Here is a 23,449-nt window from a genome sequence, read left to right as displayed (position 1 = left end):
TAAATTTTTTAAACCATTTATTCAAGTGCTTTCTTCCACTTGCAAGTTCCAACTCGGACCTTTTTCCAAAATGTCATAATTAAAACTCTTGGGGGAAATAGCTTTTTGTTTTGGCCACAGTATATCAAATATATTACTATTTTCTGTTTTCTGTGAAAAGGAAAAAAATGACAGCCTTATGGGCATCGGAGATCACAAAATTAGCATGTAAGTAATGCATGTAAATAGTCACTTCCTGAATTTTATATCCCCAGGGTCTACTTGTCAGTCACCGAGGTTAGGTAGATTACAGGCCATGCTATTAAGTGTTTTAACAAAACTCTTAATAACACACCCAGTGATCCATTTAGTTTAACATCAGAAAAAAACCAAGAAAGCCTTGAGACCAATTGGCCTTCTGAGGAAATAATGTCTATGACCTTACTAAATCATTTTCATCATCGTTATTACACTCTTGACTGAAACTCCAGATACAATTCTGCTTTTTGGGAGGCCAGCAAAGGCAGTTCAGAGGTGGGCTGGGAGTGGGGGAGGAGGGGAAATTCTTCGAGTCTTAAAACGTGCAATTATGCATGCTAACGTGTGCCCTGCTGAAGATGAAAGCGCTGGAGTCCGGCAGACCAGCGGGCAGGAAGAAATCGGATGTGACTTTAAATTCCAAGCTGCTGTCAGCTAGCAATTAGGCAGCGTGACTTGCAACTGGTCCCAGATCTGTTGCGGAGCTGAGGTTTCTTGGAGCCCCAGTCCATTTTTGGGAAGGAAAAGTTAAGAGTTTGTATCGTTGGCATCAAAGCACTAAGAGGCGTTTGCCTCCCCAAGCCTTGGTTTGCCCAGGTGTAAAATGCATCCACTGGACCAGATTCCGTTCAGGATGGAGAATGTTCACTGAACACCTACTCTGTGCCAAGCTCAGGGCTGGGGCCACGACCTGTTTTCTCGATCTCCCCATTCAGGGGAGAAACAGATGGGGAAAAACGTGATCGTTAACAGGGCGTGGAAAGTACAGCCGTGGAAATACAGACCAGACTCAGCGGGGTGAGAAGGACAGGGGCCAGCACTGCTGGGGGAGGGGAAGTCTGAGAGGGCTCCCTGGAGAGGCGGTCATCTGGGCTAAGTTAGGAAGGCAGAGGGGGTCTCGGACACTCCTTCCGGCTCTGATGGTCCCCGAATGCATCTGTCACAAGGGTACCAAGGTCTGACTTTGTCCCTGCCGACTCGGTGAGTGCAGCAGGTGGCTTAGCCTTCCTCCCATGGCGTGGGACCAGGGGCACCTGTCTCACCCAGAGGCCCCAGAGTGGGAGCTGGGGGAGGGACAGCGCCTGGCTGTAGCGAGAGTGCGCAGAAGACAGCACCGGTGCCTGCGAGCGAGCCTTTTCTCTAAATCCCCATCTCTCCCAGGGTTAGAGGGCCTCTGCCCCACCCCCACCCCATCTCTGAGCACCCACCCCCCCACCACCCCGGGCAGCAGGCCTCTCTCCGTCCCTTCCTCTAGGCCCTCTAGCCTCCTCCTGGCCGCTTCTTACAACAGTGGCTGTATTTGTTTTTCCATCCGAGGAATGCTAACCAGCAAAAACCATTATTTCTAAGAAAATAAACCACGGGCCTTGTTGGCGTTTGAATGCTACTGAAGTGGATGGTGGCCTTCCCCAAAGGCCTTGAGACAAAGAGGGCCGGAGGGCTCGTGTGTGCAGGCAAGGTCAGGGGGTCTCGGAGGGGTGCTTGGAGGGGGTCTTCCAGATGGGCCAGGGCTGCAGCCCCTGGGAGGAGAGAGGGGAAAACCCCAGCTGGCCGGCGTGGACTTGCTGCCCTGTTAATAATGGCTGCGGCTTAGTCCCCGCCCCCTCCGGGGGCGCCCAGAGGCACTCCCCTCTCCTGGAGGCCCCCCACCCCACCCCCTGCGTCTGTCTGGGCCTCCTGCCCTTTGAGTCCAGGGGAGTAGGACTGGATGCAGGTCCGTGAAGACCTGGCGCCCGTCTGTGTGACCTTGGGCAGGTCTGCCGACCTCCTGGGCCTTAGCATGCGTGCTTAGTCACTTCAGTCGCGTCTGACTCTCTGCGACCCTATGCACCATGGCCTGCCAGGCTCCTCTGTCCTTGGGATACTCCAGGCAAGAACACTGGAGTGGGTTGCCATTTCCTCCTCCATGGGCCTTAGTGTTCCTACTGCAAATTCAGGCCTCTAGTCTGCTGCCAGCCTGCCTGGCTTCCAGTCTTGGCTTTGCCACTTACTACCTGGGTGATGTAGCACACGTCCCTTCAGTTCTCTGAGCCTCGGTTTCTCTTTCTGTGATGGGGAGAGTGAAGCCCTTCCTGCTTAAGAGTTTGCTGCGGACCGTTAGAAGATGGTAGGCAGTCACCCTTGCTGTTATTGGCATGACGAATAGAGGGCAACTCCACTGGAAACCTGGAGAGAAAGAGAGTAAAATCAAAGTGCGCCAGGCCAGCTCCAGTCCAGCCATGGGCCAGAGCCCAGAGGGTTTAAAGCCCTGTGGGTTTAGGAGGAGAAGCCTGAGCTGCGAGTCTTGGGTTCAGCCCCAGCCTGCTGATACGATCAGCTCTTCAGTTCCCCTCTCTGGGTTCAGTTATCCTTTTACCAAATCCAGGGGTGCTCTGGAAGAGCTCTAGGACCCCAACCTGCCCGTTCCAAGCAGTGGCTCAGGTTTTTGGGCAACTGTATTTCTGACGATCCTTCTGTTGAGTTCACGGGGTTAGGTCCGTGGAGCACCCCCTCAGAGCCTGCAGTCTCAGGATGCATCCCCCCTGCCTTTTTGGTAATGGGGGTGGGAGAATGACTGTGCTTCTGATTGGCAAGGGAGCAGCGGGAGCCTCAGCTCTGAGCTGGCGGCTCCTCGCTCCCATCTTGAACACTCTGATAAGGCCGCTCCCCATCACACAGGTTGCTTGGGCATCTGCTAGACCTGATGTCAGAACCTGGGGACAGCGAAGGGTCCAGAGTGTTTGGGAGTGAGAAAGGGAGTAATTAACTGGCCCTTGGGGTTTGGTAGGCAAGTCCCAGCCTGATACTGGAGAGCCAAAGAGCTCACTGTGAGCCCACACTGGGTAGAGGGCATTTGAGGTCAGTTCACAGTGAGTGTCTGCACCCAGGCAGAGCCCCTGAGACTCCCCAGTATGATGTACGAGATCACTGACAGCATTAACTGAGAAAAACAGCTTCAATGAGATATGATCCACGTACTATACCATCACCCACTTAAAGTACACAATTCCATGCCTTTTAGTATATTTACAGACTTGTGCACCTATCACGAAAATCAACTTTAGACCCTTTTCATTACTCCAAAAAGAAACCCTGTACCCCTTAGGCATCGCTCCCCAGCTTCCCAGTCCCCAGAAACCACTAATCTGGTTTCTGTCTCAATACTTTTGGCTCTTCTGTAGACGTCATATAAATGGAAGCCTACAAAACGTAGCCCTTTGTGACTGAGAAAGCATTCTCCAAAGTCTGATGGCCTGGCCCACTTCCTGGCCCCCCTTGTATTAGCTGTGTGACCTCGGACAGGGCAGCAACACCTGTGAGCCTTGGTTTCCCTTGCTGTCAGATAAAGATGTTCATACCCACTTCTTAGGGTGTTTGTAGCCGAGGGCCTGCATACAGCCTCATACAGTCCATGGACTGCATACAGTCCATGAGGGCTCCAATTGAGATGGCTACTCATTCGTTCAATGCCAAGCAGACTTTTCGGAGACACGCTGCTACTGCTGAACCTGCAGCTCAACAGGACACAGTTCTTGCCCCATGGAAGTCGCAGCCTCGAAGGACACATACATAGCAAGTGACAGGAATAACAGTGTCCTTTCAGGGAGCCGCCGGGCCCAGAAGGTGGGGAGAAGCGCCCCCCTCCCCGCCCCCATCTGCCAGGCAATTTGCAAGAGTTCAGAGCGGGCAGTGATGCGGAGGCTTAGTCTGTGGAAGGGCGTGGGTGTCTGTGAGCTCCGGGCAGAGGAAAACAACGTGAGCAAAAACGTGGAGGCCCGAAGCCGTGCAGGCCACTGGGAGAGGTCAGCCCACAGCTCAAACCCCATGGTTACCTTGGATCGTGGGTTGACTGGGGGGAGGACCTTCCCACCCTCTGGCTGAGCCATGGTCATTGTGTGCCGTTAGGAATGAAAAAGTATATAGATTTGTGTTGGTTTTGCATGACCTTTGACCTTTCCCATAATTAACTGCTGGGTCCACTTCTGGCATTGTCTCGGCAGAAGGGAAACCTGATCGATGGATGCCAGGAGTCCGCCGAGAGCGGGCCTCATTACTCAGTCATTACAAACCCAGAGCTTAACCCTGTGCCACCGGAGACAGGGGGCTTAATCCTTCCTGCTGGGCGGCCCTGCGGAACCACCTTCCCGCGAATGTAATTAGCCAACAAACCGGATTAAGATTTATTCACCAATAAGGACTCAACTTCCTAAGCCATACATCTCTCCCAGAATGGTTGCCTGATCTAAGGAGTGCATGGTTTTTCCAAAAGCCCCAGACAAAGGAGAAGACGTGTTAGCGCCCAGCCAGGGAAGGGTTCTTTGTTAGAGCGTTTGCTCTCCGCTGTCTGCAAGGAATGTTGAGAAAAATGCCAATTTCAAAGGGACACAGGGAGATAGAGTCAGTAGTGATTTCTGAGAGTGGGGCGTAGGGTGCGTTAAAAATCCTCATTTGGAGAACCTTTCCGGTCAGTCCTGATTTTTAGAACTAAAATGCCCTAAATGGTATTGAAATGAGAAGAATCTCTGACTCATTGTAGTAGACTCTCTTCAAACCGAGGCACTACAGAATAAATGTACATTTTATGGGGAGGCAAGAATCAATTTTGAATTTAAAAAAAACAAAAAAAACAAACTCTTCCCACTCGAGTCCAAGCCAGTGTTGTTGGCACGTAACTACAGCTGTGGGATCGTGCGTGCACGCTGCCATTTTAATATAAGAAAAGTGGAATTGCGTGACCTTTTAAAATCCTATAATGAACAGCTCCCTGTGCTGTTTTTCTCTGCTCTATTGGATGTTGGAAGCTGTTTTCTGTTGGGACTTGAGTTCTCATTAAACAAAAAAAATCCAAGCTGGAGAAGAAGCAGGGATGTTTGGGGCGAGCTATTGGCCTTCTTATCCTGAGCACTCAGATTGGAGCTTTGTCCTGGCCACTTTCTCTGATATGAACATCTCTGTCACTACCTCTTAACCCCAGGAGCAGGTATGGACCTTGGAAATAAATGCGATGATGCACATGATGTCTCTTCCCCAACTTTCTTCTTAATAACTTTTTGAAGCATAAAGCACTTTTAAAAAGTGTTAATTTAATCTCATGCACCCTGAGGATGTGGCTCCAATAGGAATAGAGCCTGCATCTGAATGCATCCCTCGCTCCCCTACCTGGAAAGACCAGGTCCTCAGTCATGCTGGGCCTTGGCCTTGGCATCAGGACAATGGAAGCAGTGGTCACACGAGCTTGCCACACTGCTTCATCCCTGTGCTCTCTGCTTCTGCAGTCCTGAAGCCATCCTCCCTCTGTGTCTGTGTTTTCACATGGTTTTCTCGTTTCTATCCGAAAACCTTCTCTGTATGTCTTTATCCAAATTTCCTTCTCAGAAGAACACCAGTCTTTGGATTAGGCCCATCCGACTCCAATACACACACACGCCTTGCGACCCCACAGACTGTAGCCCACCAGGCTCCTCTGTCCATGGGATTCTCCAGGCAAGAATACTGGAGTGGGTGGCCATGCCTTCCACCAGGAGATCTTCCCGACCCAGGGCTCAAACTCGTGTCTCTTATGTCGCCTGCATTAGCAGGCAGCTTCTTTACCACTAGCGCCTCCTGGGAAGCCTGTACTCCACTACAACCTTATCTAGAGCTTGATTACATCTGCAAAGATCCTATTTCCAAATCAAGTCACATTCACAGGTACTGAGGGTTAGGACATCAGCACCTCTTTTGAGGGACACAAACTCACAACAGCCCTTTGAGAATAAATATCTAGACCAGTCTCTCAAAGCAAAAGAAATAAAAGTGAAAAGCAACAAATGAGACCTGCTCAAACTTAAAGTTTTTGCACTAGCAAAGAAAACCATAAACTAAACAAAAAGATAATGTATGGAATGGGAGAAAATATTTGCAAATGATGCGACCAACAAGGGCTTAATTTCCAAAATATACAAACAGCTCATATAACTCAATATGCAAAATAATAAAAACCCAATTAAAAAAATGGGCAAGAGATATAAATAGATGTTTCCCCAAGAAAGACTTACAGATGGCCAACAGGCACATGAAAAGATGTTCAATGTTGCTAATTATTAGAGAAATGCAAATCAGAACCACAATGAAGCATCACTTCACACTGGTCAGAATGGCCATCATCCAGAAGTTTACAAATAATGCTGGAGAGGGCGTAGAGAAAGAGAACTCTCCTACACTGTTGATGGAAATGTAAAGTGGTGCGACCACTATGGAAAACAGTATGGAGATTCCTCAAAAAACTGAAAACATAGTTGCCATATGAGCTAGCAATTCATTCCCGGGTATATAAGCAGACAAAACTATAATTTGAAAAGATACATGCACCCTTATGTTCGTAGCAGCACTGTTTACAATATCCAAGACATGGAAACAACCCAGGTGTCCATCAACAGACAAGTGGCTTAAGAAGATGCAGTACATATATGTTGGGTTGGCCAAAAAGCAAACTTTTTGACCCACTCAATACAATGGAATATTACTCAGCCATAAAAAAGAATGAAACATTGCCATTTGCAGCAACATGCCTGGAGCTAGAGATTGTCATACTAAATGAATTGAGTCAAACGAAGAAAGACAAATATTATGTCACTTACATGTGGGATCTAAAAGATAATACAAATGGATCTATTTACAAAACAAAAGCAGACTCACATACCTTCAGAAAACACACTTACAGTCATCAAGGGAGGAAGGAGGAATTAGGAGTATAGGATTAACAGATACCAACCACTAAACATAAAACAGATAAACAATATAACACAGGGGACTATATTCAATATCTGGTAATAGCCTATAGTGGGAAATAATCTGAAAATATATCGCTGAATCGCCTTGCTCTACAGCTGAAACTAACACAATATCGTAAGTCAACTACACTTCAAATTTAAAAAAAAAGATTAAATAACTAGAGAGCTTGGCTCTGTCCCCCGCCACTCCTTCACCCTCTCCCCACTCCATCTGCCTATTTCTCATTCTCTAGCTTTAGCAGTCCTTACACAGTGATCCGACATAGAAAGTGGACTGGTGTTTGCCAAGGGGGAAGGGCTTGGGGGCAGGGCTAGAGAGGGAGACTGTGGTTAGCAGATGTAAGCTGGAAGATATGGAAAGGATACACAACAAGGTCCTACTGTATAGCACAGACAACTATATTCAGTAGTCTATGGTAAACCAGAATGGAAAAGAATATTTAAAAAGAATGTATATATACATATATATCACTCTGCCGTACAGCAGAAATTAACACAACATTGTAAATCAACTGTTCAGTTCAGTCATTCAGTCGTGTCCCACTCTTTGTGACCCCATAGACTGCAGCACGCCAGGCCTCCCTGTCCATCACCAACTCCCGGGGTTCACCCAAACCCATATCCATTGAGTCAGTGATGCCATCCAACCATATCTTTCTCTGTTGTCCCCTTCTCCTCCTGCCTTCAATCTTTCCCATCATCAGGGTCTTTTCAAATGAATCAGTTCTTCACATCAGGTGGCCAAGCTATTGGAGTTTCAGCTTCAGCATCAGTCCTTCCAATGAATATTCAAGACTTCAATCTGTACTTCAATAAAAATATTTTTTAAGTGGCCCGAGACGGATGGGCATCTTGGAGGCCTGTGGGACCTCCTCTGGGGCTGGCGGCTCTTGGATACGGTTTTTACAATAATAAACCTGCTTGATTTGGCAGAGTTTTTTGTTTGTTTGTTTATGTGTTTATCTTTCATGCATTAAAGGGTGAGGTGCACATGATTTTAAAAAACAAAAATTCAAGGCAAAGATACAGAAAATCAGGGGAGGTTTGACTTGTGAGCAGATGTTCTGCATTCAGGATGCTGGATGGGCAGGTAAAGCAGGCTGACCTCAGAAGCCTGTGGGAGCACTCCAGGGCTGGTGATTAGAGAAGAGCTGATCATTCTAAGAAGTGCTCAGATCTGGGGGAATCTTTGGGGAATGGATTAAGGGAAGAAATGTGAACTAGACACTGCTCTCTTCAGGGCATTAACATCCACTGTGGCCTACACTATGAGGAGTCAAAGGAAGGGAAAGGCTAGAGCTGTTTTTTGGTATTTAAGTTCATTTTTAGTTTATTTATTTATTACTATTTTTTGTCTGCTCCCCGTGGCTTTTGCAATCTTAGTTCCCCAATCAGGGATTGAATCTGTGTCCCCTGCAGTGAAAACACAGAGTCCTAACCACTGGACTGCCAGGGAATTCCTAGAGTTGTTATATTGACTATCCAATCAATCTCTTTAGAAAAGCAATCTCTTTGCAATGCCTTATGTGTATGGTGATCAAATAGTTTATCATTTTGACACTAGAAAGTTTGCTATTAGTAATTATCAGACAATAGGCATAAACTAGAGCTTTGCCAGGCAAATTTGGGTGTATGATTATCTTAACTGGGGAAAGACATCCTTCTTAGACAATGTCTTAAAACAGTTTATGCAACTGAATTTTATGGATGTGGTGACTCTGTAACTGATTGTGTTTCCCTCTTTACCTTGGCTTCTAGGAGGCTCAGAGCCACATTTGTGGCCTTCCTTTTGTAACTGTGCTGGAATTACCAAACATATTTCTGCATACATTCACCAGCTTTCTCTTCTTCAACCTATTTTATTTTTCTTCAGCACAAGATAGACAGATAAGGGACTCTCAAGAGTCTTCTCCAACACCACAGTTCAAAAGCATCAATTCTTCGGCACTCACCTTTCTTTATGGTCCAGCTCTCACATCCATACATGACTACTGGAAAAACCATAGCTTTGACTAGACAGAACTTTGTTGGCAAAGTAATGTCTCTGCTTTTTAATATGCTGTCTAGGTTGGTCATAGCTTTTCTCCCAAGGAGAAAGTGTCTTTTAATTTCATGGCTACAGTCACCATCTGCAGTGATTTTGGAGCCCCCAAAATAAAATCTGTCACTGTTTCCATTGTTTCCCCATCTATTTGCCATGAAGTGATGGGACCAGATGCCATGATCTTAGTTTTCTAAATTTTGAGCTTTAAGCCAGCTTTTTCACTCTCCTCTTTCATCAAGAGGCTCTTTAGTTCTTCTTTGCTTTCTGCCATAAGGGTGGTGTCATCTGCATATCTGAGGTTATTGATATTTCTCCTGGCAATCTTGATTCCAGCTTGTGCTTCATCCAGCCTGGCATTTCTCATGATATACTCTGCATATAAGTTAAATAAGCAGGGTGACAATATACAGCCTTGACGTACTCCTTTCCTGATTTGGAACCAGTCTGTTGTTCCATATCCAGTTCTAACTGTTGCTTCTTGATCTGCATACAGATTTCTCAGGAAGCAGGTAAGGTGATCTGGTATGCCCATCTCTTTCAGAATTTTCCACAGTTTGTTGTGATCCACACAGTCAAAGGCTTTGGCATAGTCAATAAAGCAGAAATAGATGTTTTTCTGCAACTCTCTCTTTTTTGATGATCCAACAGATGTTGGCAATTTGATCTCTGGTTCCTCTGCCTTTTCTAAATCCAGCATGAATATCTGGAAGTTCATGGTTCACATACTGTTGAAGCCTGGCTTGGAGAATTTTGAGCATTACTTTGCTAGAGTGTGAGATGAGTGCAATTGTGCGGTAGTTTGAACATTCTTCGGTATTGCCTTTCTTTGGAATTGGAATGAAAACTGACTTTTCCAGTCCTGTGGCCACTGCTGAGTTTTCCAAATTTGCTGGCATATTGAGTGCAACACTTTAACAGCATCATTTTTTAGGATTGGAAATAGCTCAACTGGAATTCCATCACCTCCACTAGAAAGACATGGGCTTTGTAAACAGAAAGGCTTTGTTTTGATCCTTGCCCTGCCAGTTATTATGTGACCTTGAGCAATTACCTCTCTGCACTTTAGTTTGCTCAGCCATGAAATGGAGTTAAAACACCTACTCCAGAGGGTTGGTGTATGTTTCAGGAGTAGATACCTACATACTGAGGTACAACATGAGAGGGAGAGACTTCTACCCAACATGAAATAAAACTCCTTCCCCTCAGTCTGACTGATCCAGCCTAAGTCACATGCCCACCCTGGGAACAACAGCAGCCGTTAATTCTATGTACTATTTGATGAGACTGACCAGGCTCCACCCCCAGAGTTGGGACCAGGCTACCTTCTCCTGAGTCATCTACATGAATGAAAGAAAGGAGGGAGGCAATAGTCTGGGAGCTGCTGGTTTGGATCTGCTGAGAGATGGTGCCATGTTTATAGGTAGTAGAAATGGGAGACCAGTTTGCAGACCACACCCATGTTAAGAGTGTAGAAGATTCACATGTTGGTAGCTGATTAGATGTCAGTGGAGAAATGGAAGGATAACAATATTTACTGGGATGGAGAACCCCAGGGAAGTGCAGGTTGATGAGTTAAAGTTGGTCCATATTGCCTCTGGAGTGAATGTGGACGATCTAGGGGGAGAGGAGGTAGTTAGATTGGTATATCTGGGGCTCTGTCAAAAGGTCAGAGCCACAGAGATTGAGAGGTAATCGATACCCCAGTCTTTATAAATCCATGTGCCCTTTCAAACACAAAATGTTATACTCTGCTTTTAATGTTATTTAAAACTTCTAAGTACATTAAGTATACTGATCGAGCAATTCAAATGACTTACAGCACTGAGCCTGCTTCCCAGCAGTCACTGATGGCCTCTGCAGGCGGGAAGCCTGCTGACTCTTGCACTTCTGCAGATTCAGGCTGCTTGTTCTTCCCTCATCATGGCTGGGTGGATGGGTACCAGGAGGAGGCTGCGCAGACCCTGTATTCTAGCACTTTCAGGGCTGTGGTATTTCCTCTGCTGGCAGCATTCCTGGCAGACAGGTGTCCAGACAGTGCTTGGTCATCTCCAGAGCCAGAGGGCTCACTACCTCATGAGACAGGCTCTGTCTTCCAGGTGGGACATACCTACCCCTGAACATTAATTAATTGGTCCTTCTGGCTTGTCTCTACTCGGTGTAGCTCTGTCCTCTGGACCATGTGGAGAGAGCACAAAGCTGGGTGTCTCCCCTTGCCAGCCCTTCAGGCATTTGTGGAAGCGGCCAGGTTTGCCTTCAGTTCCCTCTCTTCTTAAGGGTGGCCCCTTCCTGCTTCCGGTTAGGATGTGGAAACACTTCCGGTTCTGCTGTGAGAGGCTTCCGGTTGCCATGTTTTCGTGAGCCTGTAGAGGTCGAGGTGTGTAGGTTCAACGCCACCAGTTCCCCTCGTTCTAATGGGGGATGGCACAGGTTCGAATCCCACTTATATAACACGTCGAGGTGTGACCCTTGGCAAGGCTTTGGCCTTGCTGTGCCTCAGCTTCTTCGATTCCCTTGTAAAATTGGAATACAGATGACCGGGATCTATGCCTCGTAGTTAATGCGGAGATTGGGGCCTTAATGACACATGGTGTCACCCCTGGGACTTGGGTAGCTCATTGAATGTTAACTGGACTCGCTGCTATAGCTCTCCGGCCCTCTCTAAGCTCTGGAACTCCAGAACTGATAGCTGTTTGACCCCTGATGGGAAATGTTGAGAAACACTTAGAACGGCAAAAAGGGTGACCTTTAGGAAGGCTATTAGCCATTGTTCATGAGACAGACGTCTTTGTTGTAACAAGGAAACTGAAGCAGTAGAAATTCAGATCTGGAAGGAAACCCTGGGGGCCGTATATGGCCTTTTGTCTCATTCCAGAAGTTATGTTTTTTGGTGGTATGAGAAGTTCATTTATTTCTTAGCCCCTCTCCCACAAGTAATGAGCTCTCCACACTGGGCACCTTTCAAATAGCCTGAAAAGAGTCAGTTTGGGGGGATTTTAGATAGGGCCCCTGCATGCTGTTAGTGTTGAAAGGGCTTCATGGGGGCCAGAGCTGAGTGTGAGTCTTGCCTGCTTCACCATCCGGAGGATCTGAAAGTCACTCCAATCATGCCTGCCACATGACCTTGCTCCCCAGGTTGGTGGCTGACTGCGTTCCAAAGCCAAGATCTTCATCTTTGTAACCTTTGGATCGGCTCCCCTGCCCCAGCAAGGACTTGAGTCAGTGAATGCCTGTTGAGTCATCCCCTAACCACTCATGTCCCCATGTCTTCAGTAGTGGGGGGGCAGAGGACCCCCGGGGCTTCCTCTGACACTTCTCATGCGCCTCACTTTGCAGACATCGACGAGTGTGAGAATGACTTCTACAACGGGGGCTGCGTCCACGAGTGCATCAATATCCCGGGGAACTACAGGTGCACCTGCTTTGACGGCTTCATGCTGGCACACGACGGACACAACTGCCTGGGTGAGTGATGCCGCTGTGCCCTGCCCACTGGGCACTCCCTGCCTCTCTCTCAACTCCAGCTGGTAACGTTGGGGGCAGTGGGAAGGCTTGTCCTTTTTCGGCTCCTTGGGTCAAGAAGACCCCCTGGAGAAGGGAATGGCAACCCATTCCAGTATTCTTGCCTGGGAAATCCCATGGATAGAGGAGGCGGGAGGGCTGCAGTCCCTGGGGTGGCAAAAGAGTCTGACGTGACTTAGTGTCTAAATAACAACAGTGATTAGTTTGCTAGGACTGCTGTAACAAGATAGCAGAGCTTGAGGGGCTTAAACTGAAAAAATTTATTTTCTCACAGTCCTGGAGTCTGGAAGTCCGAGGACAAGGTGCTGGTGGTTTGTTTTTAATCTGAGGGTCTCTCCTTGACTTGCCAATGGCCACCTTCTTGCTGTGTGTTCACACCGTCATCTCTCTGCATGCACGTATCTGGTGTTTCTCTGTCTCTCTCTCTCTTTGCCCTAATCTCCTCTTTCTACAAGGACACCAGTCATATTGCAGTAGAAGCCATCCTAACAATTCATTTTCAACATAATTACCTTTATAAAGGTCCTATCGTAAATACGGTCATGTTCTGAGGGTAAGGGTTAGACCTTCAACATATAAATTTGGGAGAAACATAATTCAGCCCATAACAAGGATTCTTATATACTTCCAGATTCTCCTAGTTCAAATACATATATTTTTAAGCCAGTTGTATAAATTTATAAGTAATGCAAACTTTCTGGATACAATTGGGAAAATGTAGAACAAAGAAAAACTGGAAAGCATCTTAGTTTCTCGGGAGTGTTTGCTTTCAGGCATCTTTCTGCACCCGGGTGTGGTTACCTGTAGTTGCAATCAGGTACCTGGCCCTTGTCATCACCATTTTCCTAGTTGCCTCATCATTTGATCAGTGACTAACAACCTGGGGCTGCTGTAACAGAGTAACACACTGGATGACCTGAGCGATAGAACTTTATTCTGTCATAGTCCTAGAGGCTCAAAGTCTGAAGCTGTGGTGTCAGCGGGGTTGGTCCCTATGAGGCTTAGGGGGAGGACCCGTTTCACCGTCTCTCCCAGCTTCTGGTAGCCTCGGGCTTGCTTTGAGCGTAGATCACTTTCCCTCTCTGTTTTCACATTGTTTTTGTTCTCTGTGTCCAAATGTCCTCTCTTCCTAAGGACACAGTCCTGTTGGATTAGGGGGCACCCTGCCGAAACATCTTAACTTGATCATCTGCCGGTAACCTATCTCCAAAAAAGGTTACCCGCACCAGCACTGGGGGTCAGGACTTCAGCATCTTGGGAGGGATGTAATTCAACCCATAACAGAGGTGGTTTGCGGTCCACAGCAGGAGGAACAGCTCCTGGTAGAAAGCCCATAGTCTCCAAGCAGGTGCTCCTGTCCCCCCAGCCGTCTTCTGCTGCCCACTGCTGAGTGACCTGGGGAACAACAACTGGAGCCTCAGGGGTGAGGCTGTGGACTTAGCAGGGGCGTGGCGTGGCCGTGAACACCTTCTTAAGGTCACCGAGCCTCGGCGTCTTGTTGGTAAAGGGAGGTTGTGCAGAGCAGCTGTCTCACACGCTGCTGTGAGCGGTAACTGCGATCGTGTCCAGCCGGCTGAGAAGTGTGCTGAGTCCCAGGGCGCTCAGTCCTGGGAGGTGTTCCCATCACCCTGACAGCCACGGGAGTAACATGCTGTCAGCCTCACCAGGTTGTGTCTGAGAATGAAATAGCACGGTGACGTGGCTGGTGCTTGGTGAGTATATAGGCATCAGTATTACTGTAGGTGACTCGGCCACCCTTCTGTGGTTGGACATTTCCATTGTTTGCTTATTTGCTTTTGTTTGTTTGATTTTGCCATCAGAACCCAGAGGTGATTCTTGGCATAGAACATTTTTTCTTGCTTTCCCAGCTTCTTCCTTAGCAAGTCTTCCTGGAACTTCTGGGTCAAAAGGATTATTTGGATTTTTTGGTGGCACTTGATGCAGTGTCTCCTGGAAGGGCTGGATAAACCTTCTATCGCGCCAACTGGGCTTTTGGGGTATGCACAGAAAGCTTGTGAAGGAGGAAATGGCAACCCACTCCAGTATTCTTGCCGGGAGAATCCCGTGGACACAGGAGCCTGGCGGGCTACAGTGTAAGGGGTCACAAATAGTTAGAAACAGCTGAGTGACTGGCCATGCGTGCTAGGAAGCTTGAGATCCCCAGTGCTCTGAAACTCCTCCAGAATTAGCAGTGTATCTCCAGGTCCTCTGCCTGTTTTTGTTTAATGCATATTGGATCTCAGATGAGCTGTTACGGGAAACAGATCTGTAAACATGTAATTACACCCAAAGAAAGTGCCGAAACGGAGGTCTGGACAGCAAACTATGGAAGCCCAGAGGGGTCTATGAAGAGTTACCCTTCATGGGCTGTGGGAGTAGTAGGGGCGGTGGTGGGAAGTGTGCCTAACTCCTCTGGGGGACCTCAAAGAGGAAGTTGCCTTGAACAGAATCTCCAGAGGTAGCAGTGAGGGCAGAGCCTGTGTGAAGAGCCGTGGGTGGCTCCTTGAGGCTGGGCTCGGGGGGAGTGGGAGGAATGCTGGGAGGTGGAGCTGGAGAGGAAGGCAGAGCCTTTGATAAGATTGGAGAGAACCGAGGCTGGACTGCGTTTCTTGTACCAGACACCACGTTCAGTATTGTTCATGTTTTATCTTATATAATCCTCCCAAGAAGCGTAAACATTTAACCTTCCGGGCTGTTGGCCCCTTTTTTCAGATGATAGAGTCCATTTCAGGAACGGATTAGTCCATGAAGACAGACCTGACAGTCTGCCTGTCGGGCATATCCTGACAGGAGCAGACATATCCCCAGTGGTCAAGAGGCCAGACCCTGGGACCTGCAGGCTCTGGGCTCCACCCCTGGTTCTGCCAGTTATCCGCTGTGTGACCTTTGACCACTTCACCACGAGGCCTGTTTCCTCACCAGAAACAGCATTCACCGTCACTGTCCTGTCGGGCTGTCATGAGGACTGAATGGGGTTGTGGGTGCTGAGCATCTGGAGAGTGGCTGGCACAGATCAGGCAAATGTAGCGGGCCTTGCTTAGCCTGGTCGACTTTCAGACCAGACGTATCGCGGTGGGCTAGTCTGACGCCTCTGAGACCTCGTGGGGGCCGGGCCTGCTGGCTGCAGCCCCCGGGCTGTGTCACACATACCGGCTCCCCTTCCCCTCACACCCCTCTTACCTGGATAGAATCACCTGTTTGTAACCACCCTTATCCCTGGCTACGGCGGGCAGGTATACCCAACGCCTCCAGACTAATGGAGTCTGTGCAGGTTTTGGTTTCAACAACGTGATTTCCACAGTGGTTTCTTTTTATACTGATTAATTTAAGGAACTGGGTAAGACTACCCCACCCCCACCTCTGAGCACAGATTGCAACTTCATACGACTCTAACGCACGCATATGGCAGCCAAGAAAAGGCTCTCTCTGTTGCTCCTCTGCTTTTAGCTGAGGGCAGACGCTTCGCAACAGACGTCTTGATGTTTGGGCTTTTTCCTTCTCACGACAAAACTCCGGCTCTGGAGAAGTCAGACCTCGGTTCCAACCAGCTCCAGCCCTGCCTGACAACACAAAGCCACAACCTCCTCACCCACAAAGCGCTGAAAACGTGCCCAGCGCAGTGTCGGGATCTCAAAGGCTTGTAAACACTGGCTGAAACCGTCACGCTGTAAGAGGAAGCTCGACTTAATGGAGTTGGAAGATGTGGTCCAAATTCTGTCACCATCGCTCATGAGTTTTATGGTTTGAGAGCAGTTACTCAGACTCTCCAAGTCTCAGTTCCCCTAACTGCAGAATGGGTCAGGAATACCTGTCTCAGGGTCACCGTGCCAGTTAAATAAGAAAGGAGACCTGGAGAGCTGCGCGTACTGCTGGGCAGTTCTGCGCAGGTCGGGGGTGTTGTCGCATTGCCGCAGAAGTTTCAGGCTCCCTGCCCGCAGTCCAGCCTGTGAACGTGCTTGCTTTCCCTCCCGCTAACCCCGTATTGCTGATGTGATGATGATGGCGGTGGAGATTGAATTATTTGTCCACATTTATAAATCAAGGGATATCACATAATACTCAGTATCTCCAGCTCTGTTCCTACTTGGCCCTAATCCTCCCCTCCCTGACTTTGTGGGTCTGGGGCAGGAATGCATATCCCACATGGCCAGATAGTAAAGATTGTTAGGAAGCTTCGAACTAAAATATGTTCAATCTCTTCTGCCTTGACAAGCAGTCCTTCCTCGTGACTTGGAAGGCTGGAGTGGAATTTAGAATTCTAGGGCTTCTTGGAGTTTCGTGCCAGAAAGTAAAAGCCTGGGCAATGCCTGCTCCCCGCCCCTTCTTCTCACCCCTGGCCCTGTCCTATACCACAGGGCGCCTGAGGGCCCCCTAACCTGAGTGTGTAAACCCTGGACATTTGCCTTGAAGCCATCTTCCCTTTTTCTTGGTCCTGTTATTCGTCCTTCTGAGAAAAGATAGGCTTGGGGGGAGAGGTGATTGGACAGGGAATTTGAGGGGCCTCAAACACCCAGAACATCATCGAGTGTGTTCCAGGTGCCGTGACCGCCTGTGGACTGCTTACTCCATGGGGAGGGCTGTAGCCACAGGAGCGGCAGAGCAGGAACCCTACAGGGATGAGGCTGAGAGCAGGGGCACCTCTCTGTGGGAACAGCAGCAACGGGGAGGCTCTGCATCATGCCCCACCCCCTTGGGAGAGTGTGTGGACGTTCCTGATCGCCACACTGCCCACCGTTCTCTATTGCTCACAACCTGTTGGTCATTTAACTCTCCGCTCCGTCTCAGTAGGAGCTGTGTTCACGCTGCCTGATAGAGCCTCCAGCACAAGGCCTGCCCTCAGCGGCTGTTGGCTGCTGTGAGAAGCTGACTGAGTCTGGGGAGGGTTCTCTGTTCTGCGTTCTCTCTGCTTTGTGCAGCCCTGACCATCTCTGGTCAGTCACTCTGAGCCCACCCCACAGCCATCACCCGTCGGGACAGTCAGGCCTGTTTATATCTCCTGTTTTGTCTCCAAAAGCCTGGGTCAGAAGTCTCGTCCGCTTGGAACATCCCTCTCTCAACCACCACTGAATTCCTTCGTGATGATGGCTGGAACCGAGCCTGGTCAGCACAGTTTGAAAAGCGTTCTGAGCTCGTAGGAGAAATGAGGCTGATGGCTGAAGGGTTATTTTCTTGCCTGGGTTTTCACAGTTGAACCTTTTCTTTTCTTTTGAGCAAATGAGGTTATTTTCTTAGAGATGGCTTGCCTGGGACCGTGTCCTGGAGGGTGGCCAAATCTGTTCTCTGGGGAGTAAAACCCTCTTTCTATTTGACATCTTTATTGAGGAATTTCTCAAATATAACAGAAAATGACACCAGAGGGATTTGAAACCATGATGAGATCCTTGCTCAACCCCAAATGACTGCTTTTAGCATTGTAATTACTTGAAATAGCAGTAGTTCTGTTTGAAAAATATTATTCCAAACTCCATGCAATTGGACATAAGAGCAATATTTAGGCTAATAGAATAAGGTTTTTTTTTCATCCTAAATTAAAACCAGCGGTGGATAATTTTTTCCCGACTCCACAAAGGAAGGCTCCTTTTCCCCTAAAGCCATTAGTTCACTTAGCCAGATGTTCTCTGCGACCCCAGTCTTTATCTTGACTTACTGAAAAATACGGTTCTCAAGTTGCTCACAGTTTGAATTTCGGACTTACTTCTCAGCACATTTTCCCCTGATGAAGAGGAGTCGTCTGCAGTCAGATTCAGCAGAAAAGTTGTTTTGTTAAGCAGATCGCGACGTTCCCATTAACACTTCATGAGCACCTACTGTATGCCCGTCCTGGTGCTAGGTAGTCGGCTCCTCTTGGGTGAGGTGAGGGGACGTTGGCCGCGTCTCTGCTGTGTGCCCGAAGTCACCCGGGATGTTGTGCTGACGTTCTCTTCCTTAGTCCTCACTCACCCCTGAGCAGAAGCCACCAGTATCCCCTCTTTACAAATGAGGGACTGAGGCTCAGAAAGAGGAAGTGGCCCATGTAAGGTCATACAGCCAGTAAGTGGTTGAGCTGTGACCAGAGCCCAGATCTATTCATTTGCCGGTTCAAGCCCATAAGCTACTGCCCATCCCTTGCCCCATGGCACCCGAAACAGACCCTGCTCTGGGAGGCTGGTCCAGACCGTTGGGGGTTTGATAGCCCACCCCTCTGCCCCCATGAGTTTGGGACTCACAGTGAAATCCTAGCGTCTGCCAACCCAGGCTGTTGGGTGGCCTGCTAAAGGGGATGAGGGCAGCCCTTGCTCTGGAGAGTTCCCCAAAATCCGTACTGCCTCCCAGGCAGGTCCTTGCTGCCTCTGCAGGAGCTCTGTCACCCTTGAGCTGCTTTGGGACATTGTGTTCCCTGTGTGACCTCACAGAGCCCTGTGATCACTGAACTCTTTCACGGGGCTCCCGTCGCTTTCACAGCAGCTCCTGGTTTATCTGCTTACGATGCACCTTGGGCCAGGGCACTGCCAGCCTCGTCTCCTCACCTCTCCTCCTTACCCACCTGTGCCCTCTGGCCCCACCGGCCTTACACCCGCCGTCCTTCTATCCCTCCTGTTCAGTGCTGCTCCCTGTGACCCCTGTCCCAGCACGACCAGGTGAGGTCTGGCTTGTCATTCGAGACCTAGCCTGAGTCTCCTTTCTCTCCAAAGCCTTCTGTGACCACGTTGTATACACCTCCACTTGGCTCTGTTCTAGAGTTCTGTCTTCTTCCCCTGCAGGCAGAAGCTCTCTTGTTTATCTCTCCTTTTTCCTCCGCAGAATCGAGTGCTGTGTCTGCCAAATCATAGGCATATAATAAATATTTGTAGAATGAACAAATAAATGAGTTTAAAGAAGTGCCTTGTATCCTAGGTCCTCAGACTCAGCAAACGTCCGTGCTGGGCACGTGGCGGAGATCCAGGGGAATTAGATGGAGCACGTGTCATGGGACCCCCAGATTCATGAGAAACCCAGAAATGTTCACAGCTCAAACCACAGGTGACACAAGGCTCCATCCAATATTCATCCATTCATTAATTCAAAAAATGTTCAGAACCCCGGCTGTGTGCCAGAGCCGGCTTTAAATGCTGAAGGAACAGTGAGTGGTGAACGAAGCCATAAAGCGCCCGCAGCAGCGCAAGGAGGAGACAGTGCGCAAGGAAGCACATAACTCAGTGAAGTAAGTTCAGTCCAGTCACCTGCAGTGAAAAATAATAAAACTAATGTGACAGGACTGCAGCCACAAAGTTAAAAGACGCGTGCTCCTTGGAAGAAAAGCTGTGTATTAAAAACCAAAAACATTATTTTGCCTGCAAAGGTCCCTATAGTCAAAGCTATGGTTTTTCTAGTAGTCATGTACCAATGTGAGAGTTGGACCATAAAGAAGGCTGAACACCAGAGAATTGATGCTTTTGAGGTGTGGTGTTGGAGGAGACTCTTGAGAGTCCCTTGGACTGCAAGGATATCAAACCAGTAAATCCTAAAGGAAATCAACCCTTAAATATTCACTGGAAGGACTGATGCTGAAGCTGAAGCTCCAATACTTTGGCCACCTGATGCAGAGTGAACTCATTGGAAAAGACCCGGATGCTGAGAAAGAATGAGAGTAGGAGGAGAAGGGCATGACCGAGGATGAGACGGTTGGATGACACCACTGACTCCATGGACCTGAGTTTGAGCAAACTCAGGGAGATAGTGAAGGACAGGGAAGCCTGGTGTGCTGCAGTCCATGGGGTCGCAAAGAGTTGGACACAACTGAGTGACTGAACAACGACTATGTGATAGGAAGTGATGGGGGCAGGGCAGCAGTGTTGGAGAGCGTGGTATTCCTGTGACCATTGCTGCATTAAAAACCTCCCCACATTTCGTGGCATGAAACACCAGTTTACTCTGCCTGCAGATTCTGTGGGTCAGGAATTCAGAGAGGACGCAGTGGGGATGGCTGTCTCAGCTGCTCGGTGTTTGGGCCTCAGCTGGGAAGACATGAGGTTGGAGATGCCTTGATGGGGGCTGCAATCATCTGGAGAATTCTCTGCTGATGTCTCATGGTTGAAGTTGGTTGTCAGCCAGAACACTTCTGGGCAGCCTCTCGGTGTGGTCTCTCCACACAGGGTGGTGTGGGCTTCCTCACAGCATAACGTCTGGGTCCCAGAGAACAAGATGCAGTTTTACAGTCTGTTCTCAGAAGGCACTTCCTCCCAGCTCTGCCTATCAAGGCGGTTACAGAGGTCCACCAGTGTTCACGGGGAGGGGAACTGGTGAAGGGTCTCAGGGAGGAACGGGAAGCTGCCCATTGAAGATCTAGGGGAGATTTTCCCTCCAGGCAAAAAGGGGAGGACAAAGGCGGTGCCCAGGGCCAGGGACAAGTTGGGTGAGTTTGGGAGCAGGTCATTGTACCTGGAGGACCTGGAGGGAGGGAGAAGGCCTGGAGATAAGGTCAGAAGGGAGCCGGGCCAGGTCACATCGGGTCTTACAGGCCCTGGGAGTTAGGATCTTATTCTAAATTAGCTAGGGGAAAAAAAATTAGCTGGGAAACCATGGGACATCTTAACCAGGGATTGACGTCTTAATAGATTTGCCTTCTGGCTGCTACATAGAGAATGTGTTAATGGGAAATAAGAGGCAGTGACCATTATGATGGAGATGTTTAGATCTAATGGAGACCATTAGAGCAGAGATGTTGGTGGCCCCATCCAGGGTGATGATCGTGGAGGTGATGAAATGTGGTTGGATTCATGTATGTTTTGAAAATGGAGCCAGAATGAACTGATGATGGATTAGATATAAGAAGTGAGGGGTAAAGAGGAATCAAGAGTGACTGCTGGTTTTTTGCTTGGAGTTACTCTGTAGCTTCTGGGACTGAGGTGGGGAAGATTGAGGGAGGACAGATTGTGCAGTGGGGACAGCGTGGACCGAGAGTCTGTTGGGCCGAGTTCAGTGTGACATCATCAGTAGCCATCTGAGTGGATATGGTATACAAGTTCAAAGTCTGTGAGGTAGTCAGGTCTGGGGTTCAGGGGAATGTGTCAGCCTAGAGCTTCTAGTTGGACTGTAAAGGGGAGATCTTCTCTCCAGGCAAAAATAGTTGGACTGTAAAGAAAGCTGAACACCAAAGAATTGATGCTTTTGAAGTGTGGTATTGGAGAAGACTTTTGAGAGTCCTTTGGACTGTAAGATCAAACCAGTCAGTCCTAAAGGAAATCAGTCCTGAATATTCTTTGAAAGGACTGATGCTGAAGCTGAAGCTCCAGTGCTTTGGCCACTTGATGCAAAGAGCTGACTCATTGGAAAAGACCCTGATGCTGGGAAAGACTGAAGGCAGAAGGAGAAGGGGACCACAGAGGATGAGATGATTGGATGGCATCACCAACTCAATGGATATGAGTTTGAGCAAGCTCTGGGAGTTGGTGATGGACAGGGAGGCCTGGCATGCTGCAGTCCGTAGGGTCGCAAAGAGTCAGACACGACTGAGTGACTGAACTGAACTGAGAGCTTCTAGATGGCATCAAAATTGAGAGCTCTTGACAGCCATTCATCTCAGAAGATCTCCTGAGTGCCTGCCCTGTGCTGTGTCCTGGGCTGGGAGCTTGCAGTTTGGAGATGAATGGCATATTCCCAGTCCTGGAGGAGCCCTGGGAATCAGCCTGCATAGCTTTGAATGCTGGATCCATCACTCAACTTTGCGACCCTGAGCAGGTAACTTCACTTCTCTGGGCCTTGTGTCCTCATCTGTTTGGTGGGGCTATTAGCAGTGCTTGTTTGACAGCGATAATGCAGAGCCCAAATGAGATGCAGAGCACACGCCTGGCACTCAACAAGGGCTCGACATATGGGAATTACCTAATTAGCACTTACTCCTAGTGTGCGGTCAGGGTACTTTTTAAAGAGAGTGGATGTCTTTTCTGAGCTGGTGGAGATGCGGGGACAAGCCTCACCCCTGAGCCGGGTGTGAGGCCCTTCGGTGGGGACTGGCCCGCGTGTTCCACACGGTGCCCCCGCCCAGCGAGCCACGGCCCACCACCCTCCCCGGTCCGAATCCGCCCCTGCCTCTGCACCGGTCCTTGGGCTCATCCCTTGACATGGGCCACGTGGCGTCAGGGCTGTCCATCCCAGCTCTACCACAACACTCACCTTGTGACCTTGGGCGCGTGTCGCCTCTTTCTCAGTCTCGGTTTTGTTGTCTCCACGATGAACATGATGCCTGTCTGGCAGGATCAAATGTGCGCCGGGTTACCCCAGAGGCCACCAGGCAGAGTGAACAGAGGAGGAGAGGAGCTCTGCAGAGCCCGCTGGGGCCCAGGAGCCCAGGTGCACGTGTGGGAGGAACGCACCGTGGGCGCCCAGATGCTCCGCGGCAGTGCGGCGGTCACGGCTCTTCCCTGCGCCGGGCTGGTCCCCGGCAGGATGAAAGGGCCGCGCCTCGGCCCTTTTGAAGGCGCCCCCTCTCATCCTGGAGGACAGCTGGAGACAATGTGTTGCTCCCTGAACCCCTAACGAAGGCTCGACTCGCCTCTGTTTATTTGTCTTTATACTTCAACAGCACAAATGCATTTCTTGCTGGGAAAAAAAAATGCTGACCATTTTAACATGAAACTAAACAGTTTCAGACAAATACTTATTCCATAAACACCAATATTTTTCAAGGTAAACTGTGGAGGTTTCTTCCTGTCCTCTCTATTTCTGCCCTCCCTTGCCGCTGGTCCCTGTTCCTGGCCCACATTCACGTGGTCTGAACACACTTGGTTGGAAGGATTCACTGTCAGAGGATAAACTGGATTCAGACTCACTTCTCTTCCCAGCTTTTTACAACTGTTAATCTGATGGAAATTCTTTGCCCTGAGAAAAAGAAACACACTGGACTCAGGGTACATCTTTATAAATGGGCTTCCTTCTTTCC

At 48.9% G+C, this 23,449-nt stretch overlaps 1 protein-coding gene across 2 annotated transcripts in view; it reads left to right on the top strand.

The window, feature by feature from the left end:
• Window positions 1-23,449, top strand: part of SCUBE1 (signal peptide, CUB domain and EGF like domain containing 1) — a 129,492-nt gene that overhangs the window by 9,044 nt on the left and 96,999 nt on the right. For both annotated transcript variants that reach the window (XM_065924171.1, XM_065924160.1), the window contains exon 3: window positions 12,367-12,495. In XM_065924171.1, coding sequence (XP_065780243.1) covers window positions 12,367-12,495 — 129 coding nt within the window. The remainder of the gene's footprint in view (window positions 1-12,366; window positions 12,496-23,449) is intronic.

Source organism: Muntiacus reevesi, chromosome 1 (genome assembly GCF_963930625.1).
Source record: "Muntiacus reevesi chromosome 1, mMunRee1.1, whole genome shotgun sequence".
NCBI classification, from domain to species: Eukaryota; Metazoa; Chordata; class Mammalia; order Artiodactyla; family Cervidae; genus Muntiacus; species Muntiacus reevesi.
Note: the sequence above shows the minus strand (reverse complement) of the source record. Positions and strands in the feature narration are given on the sequence as shown.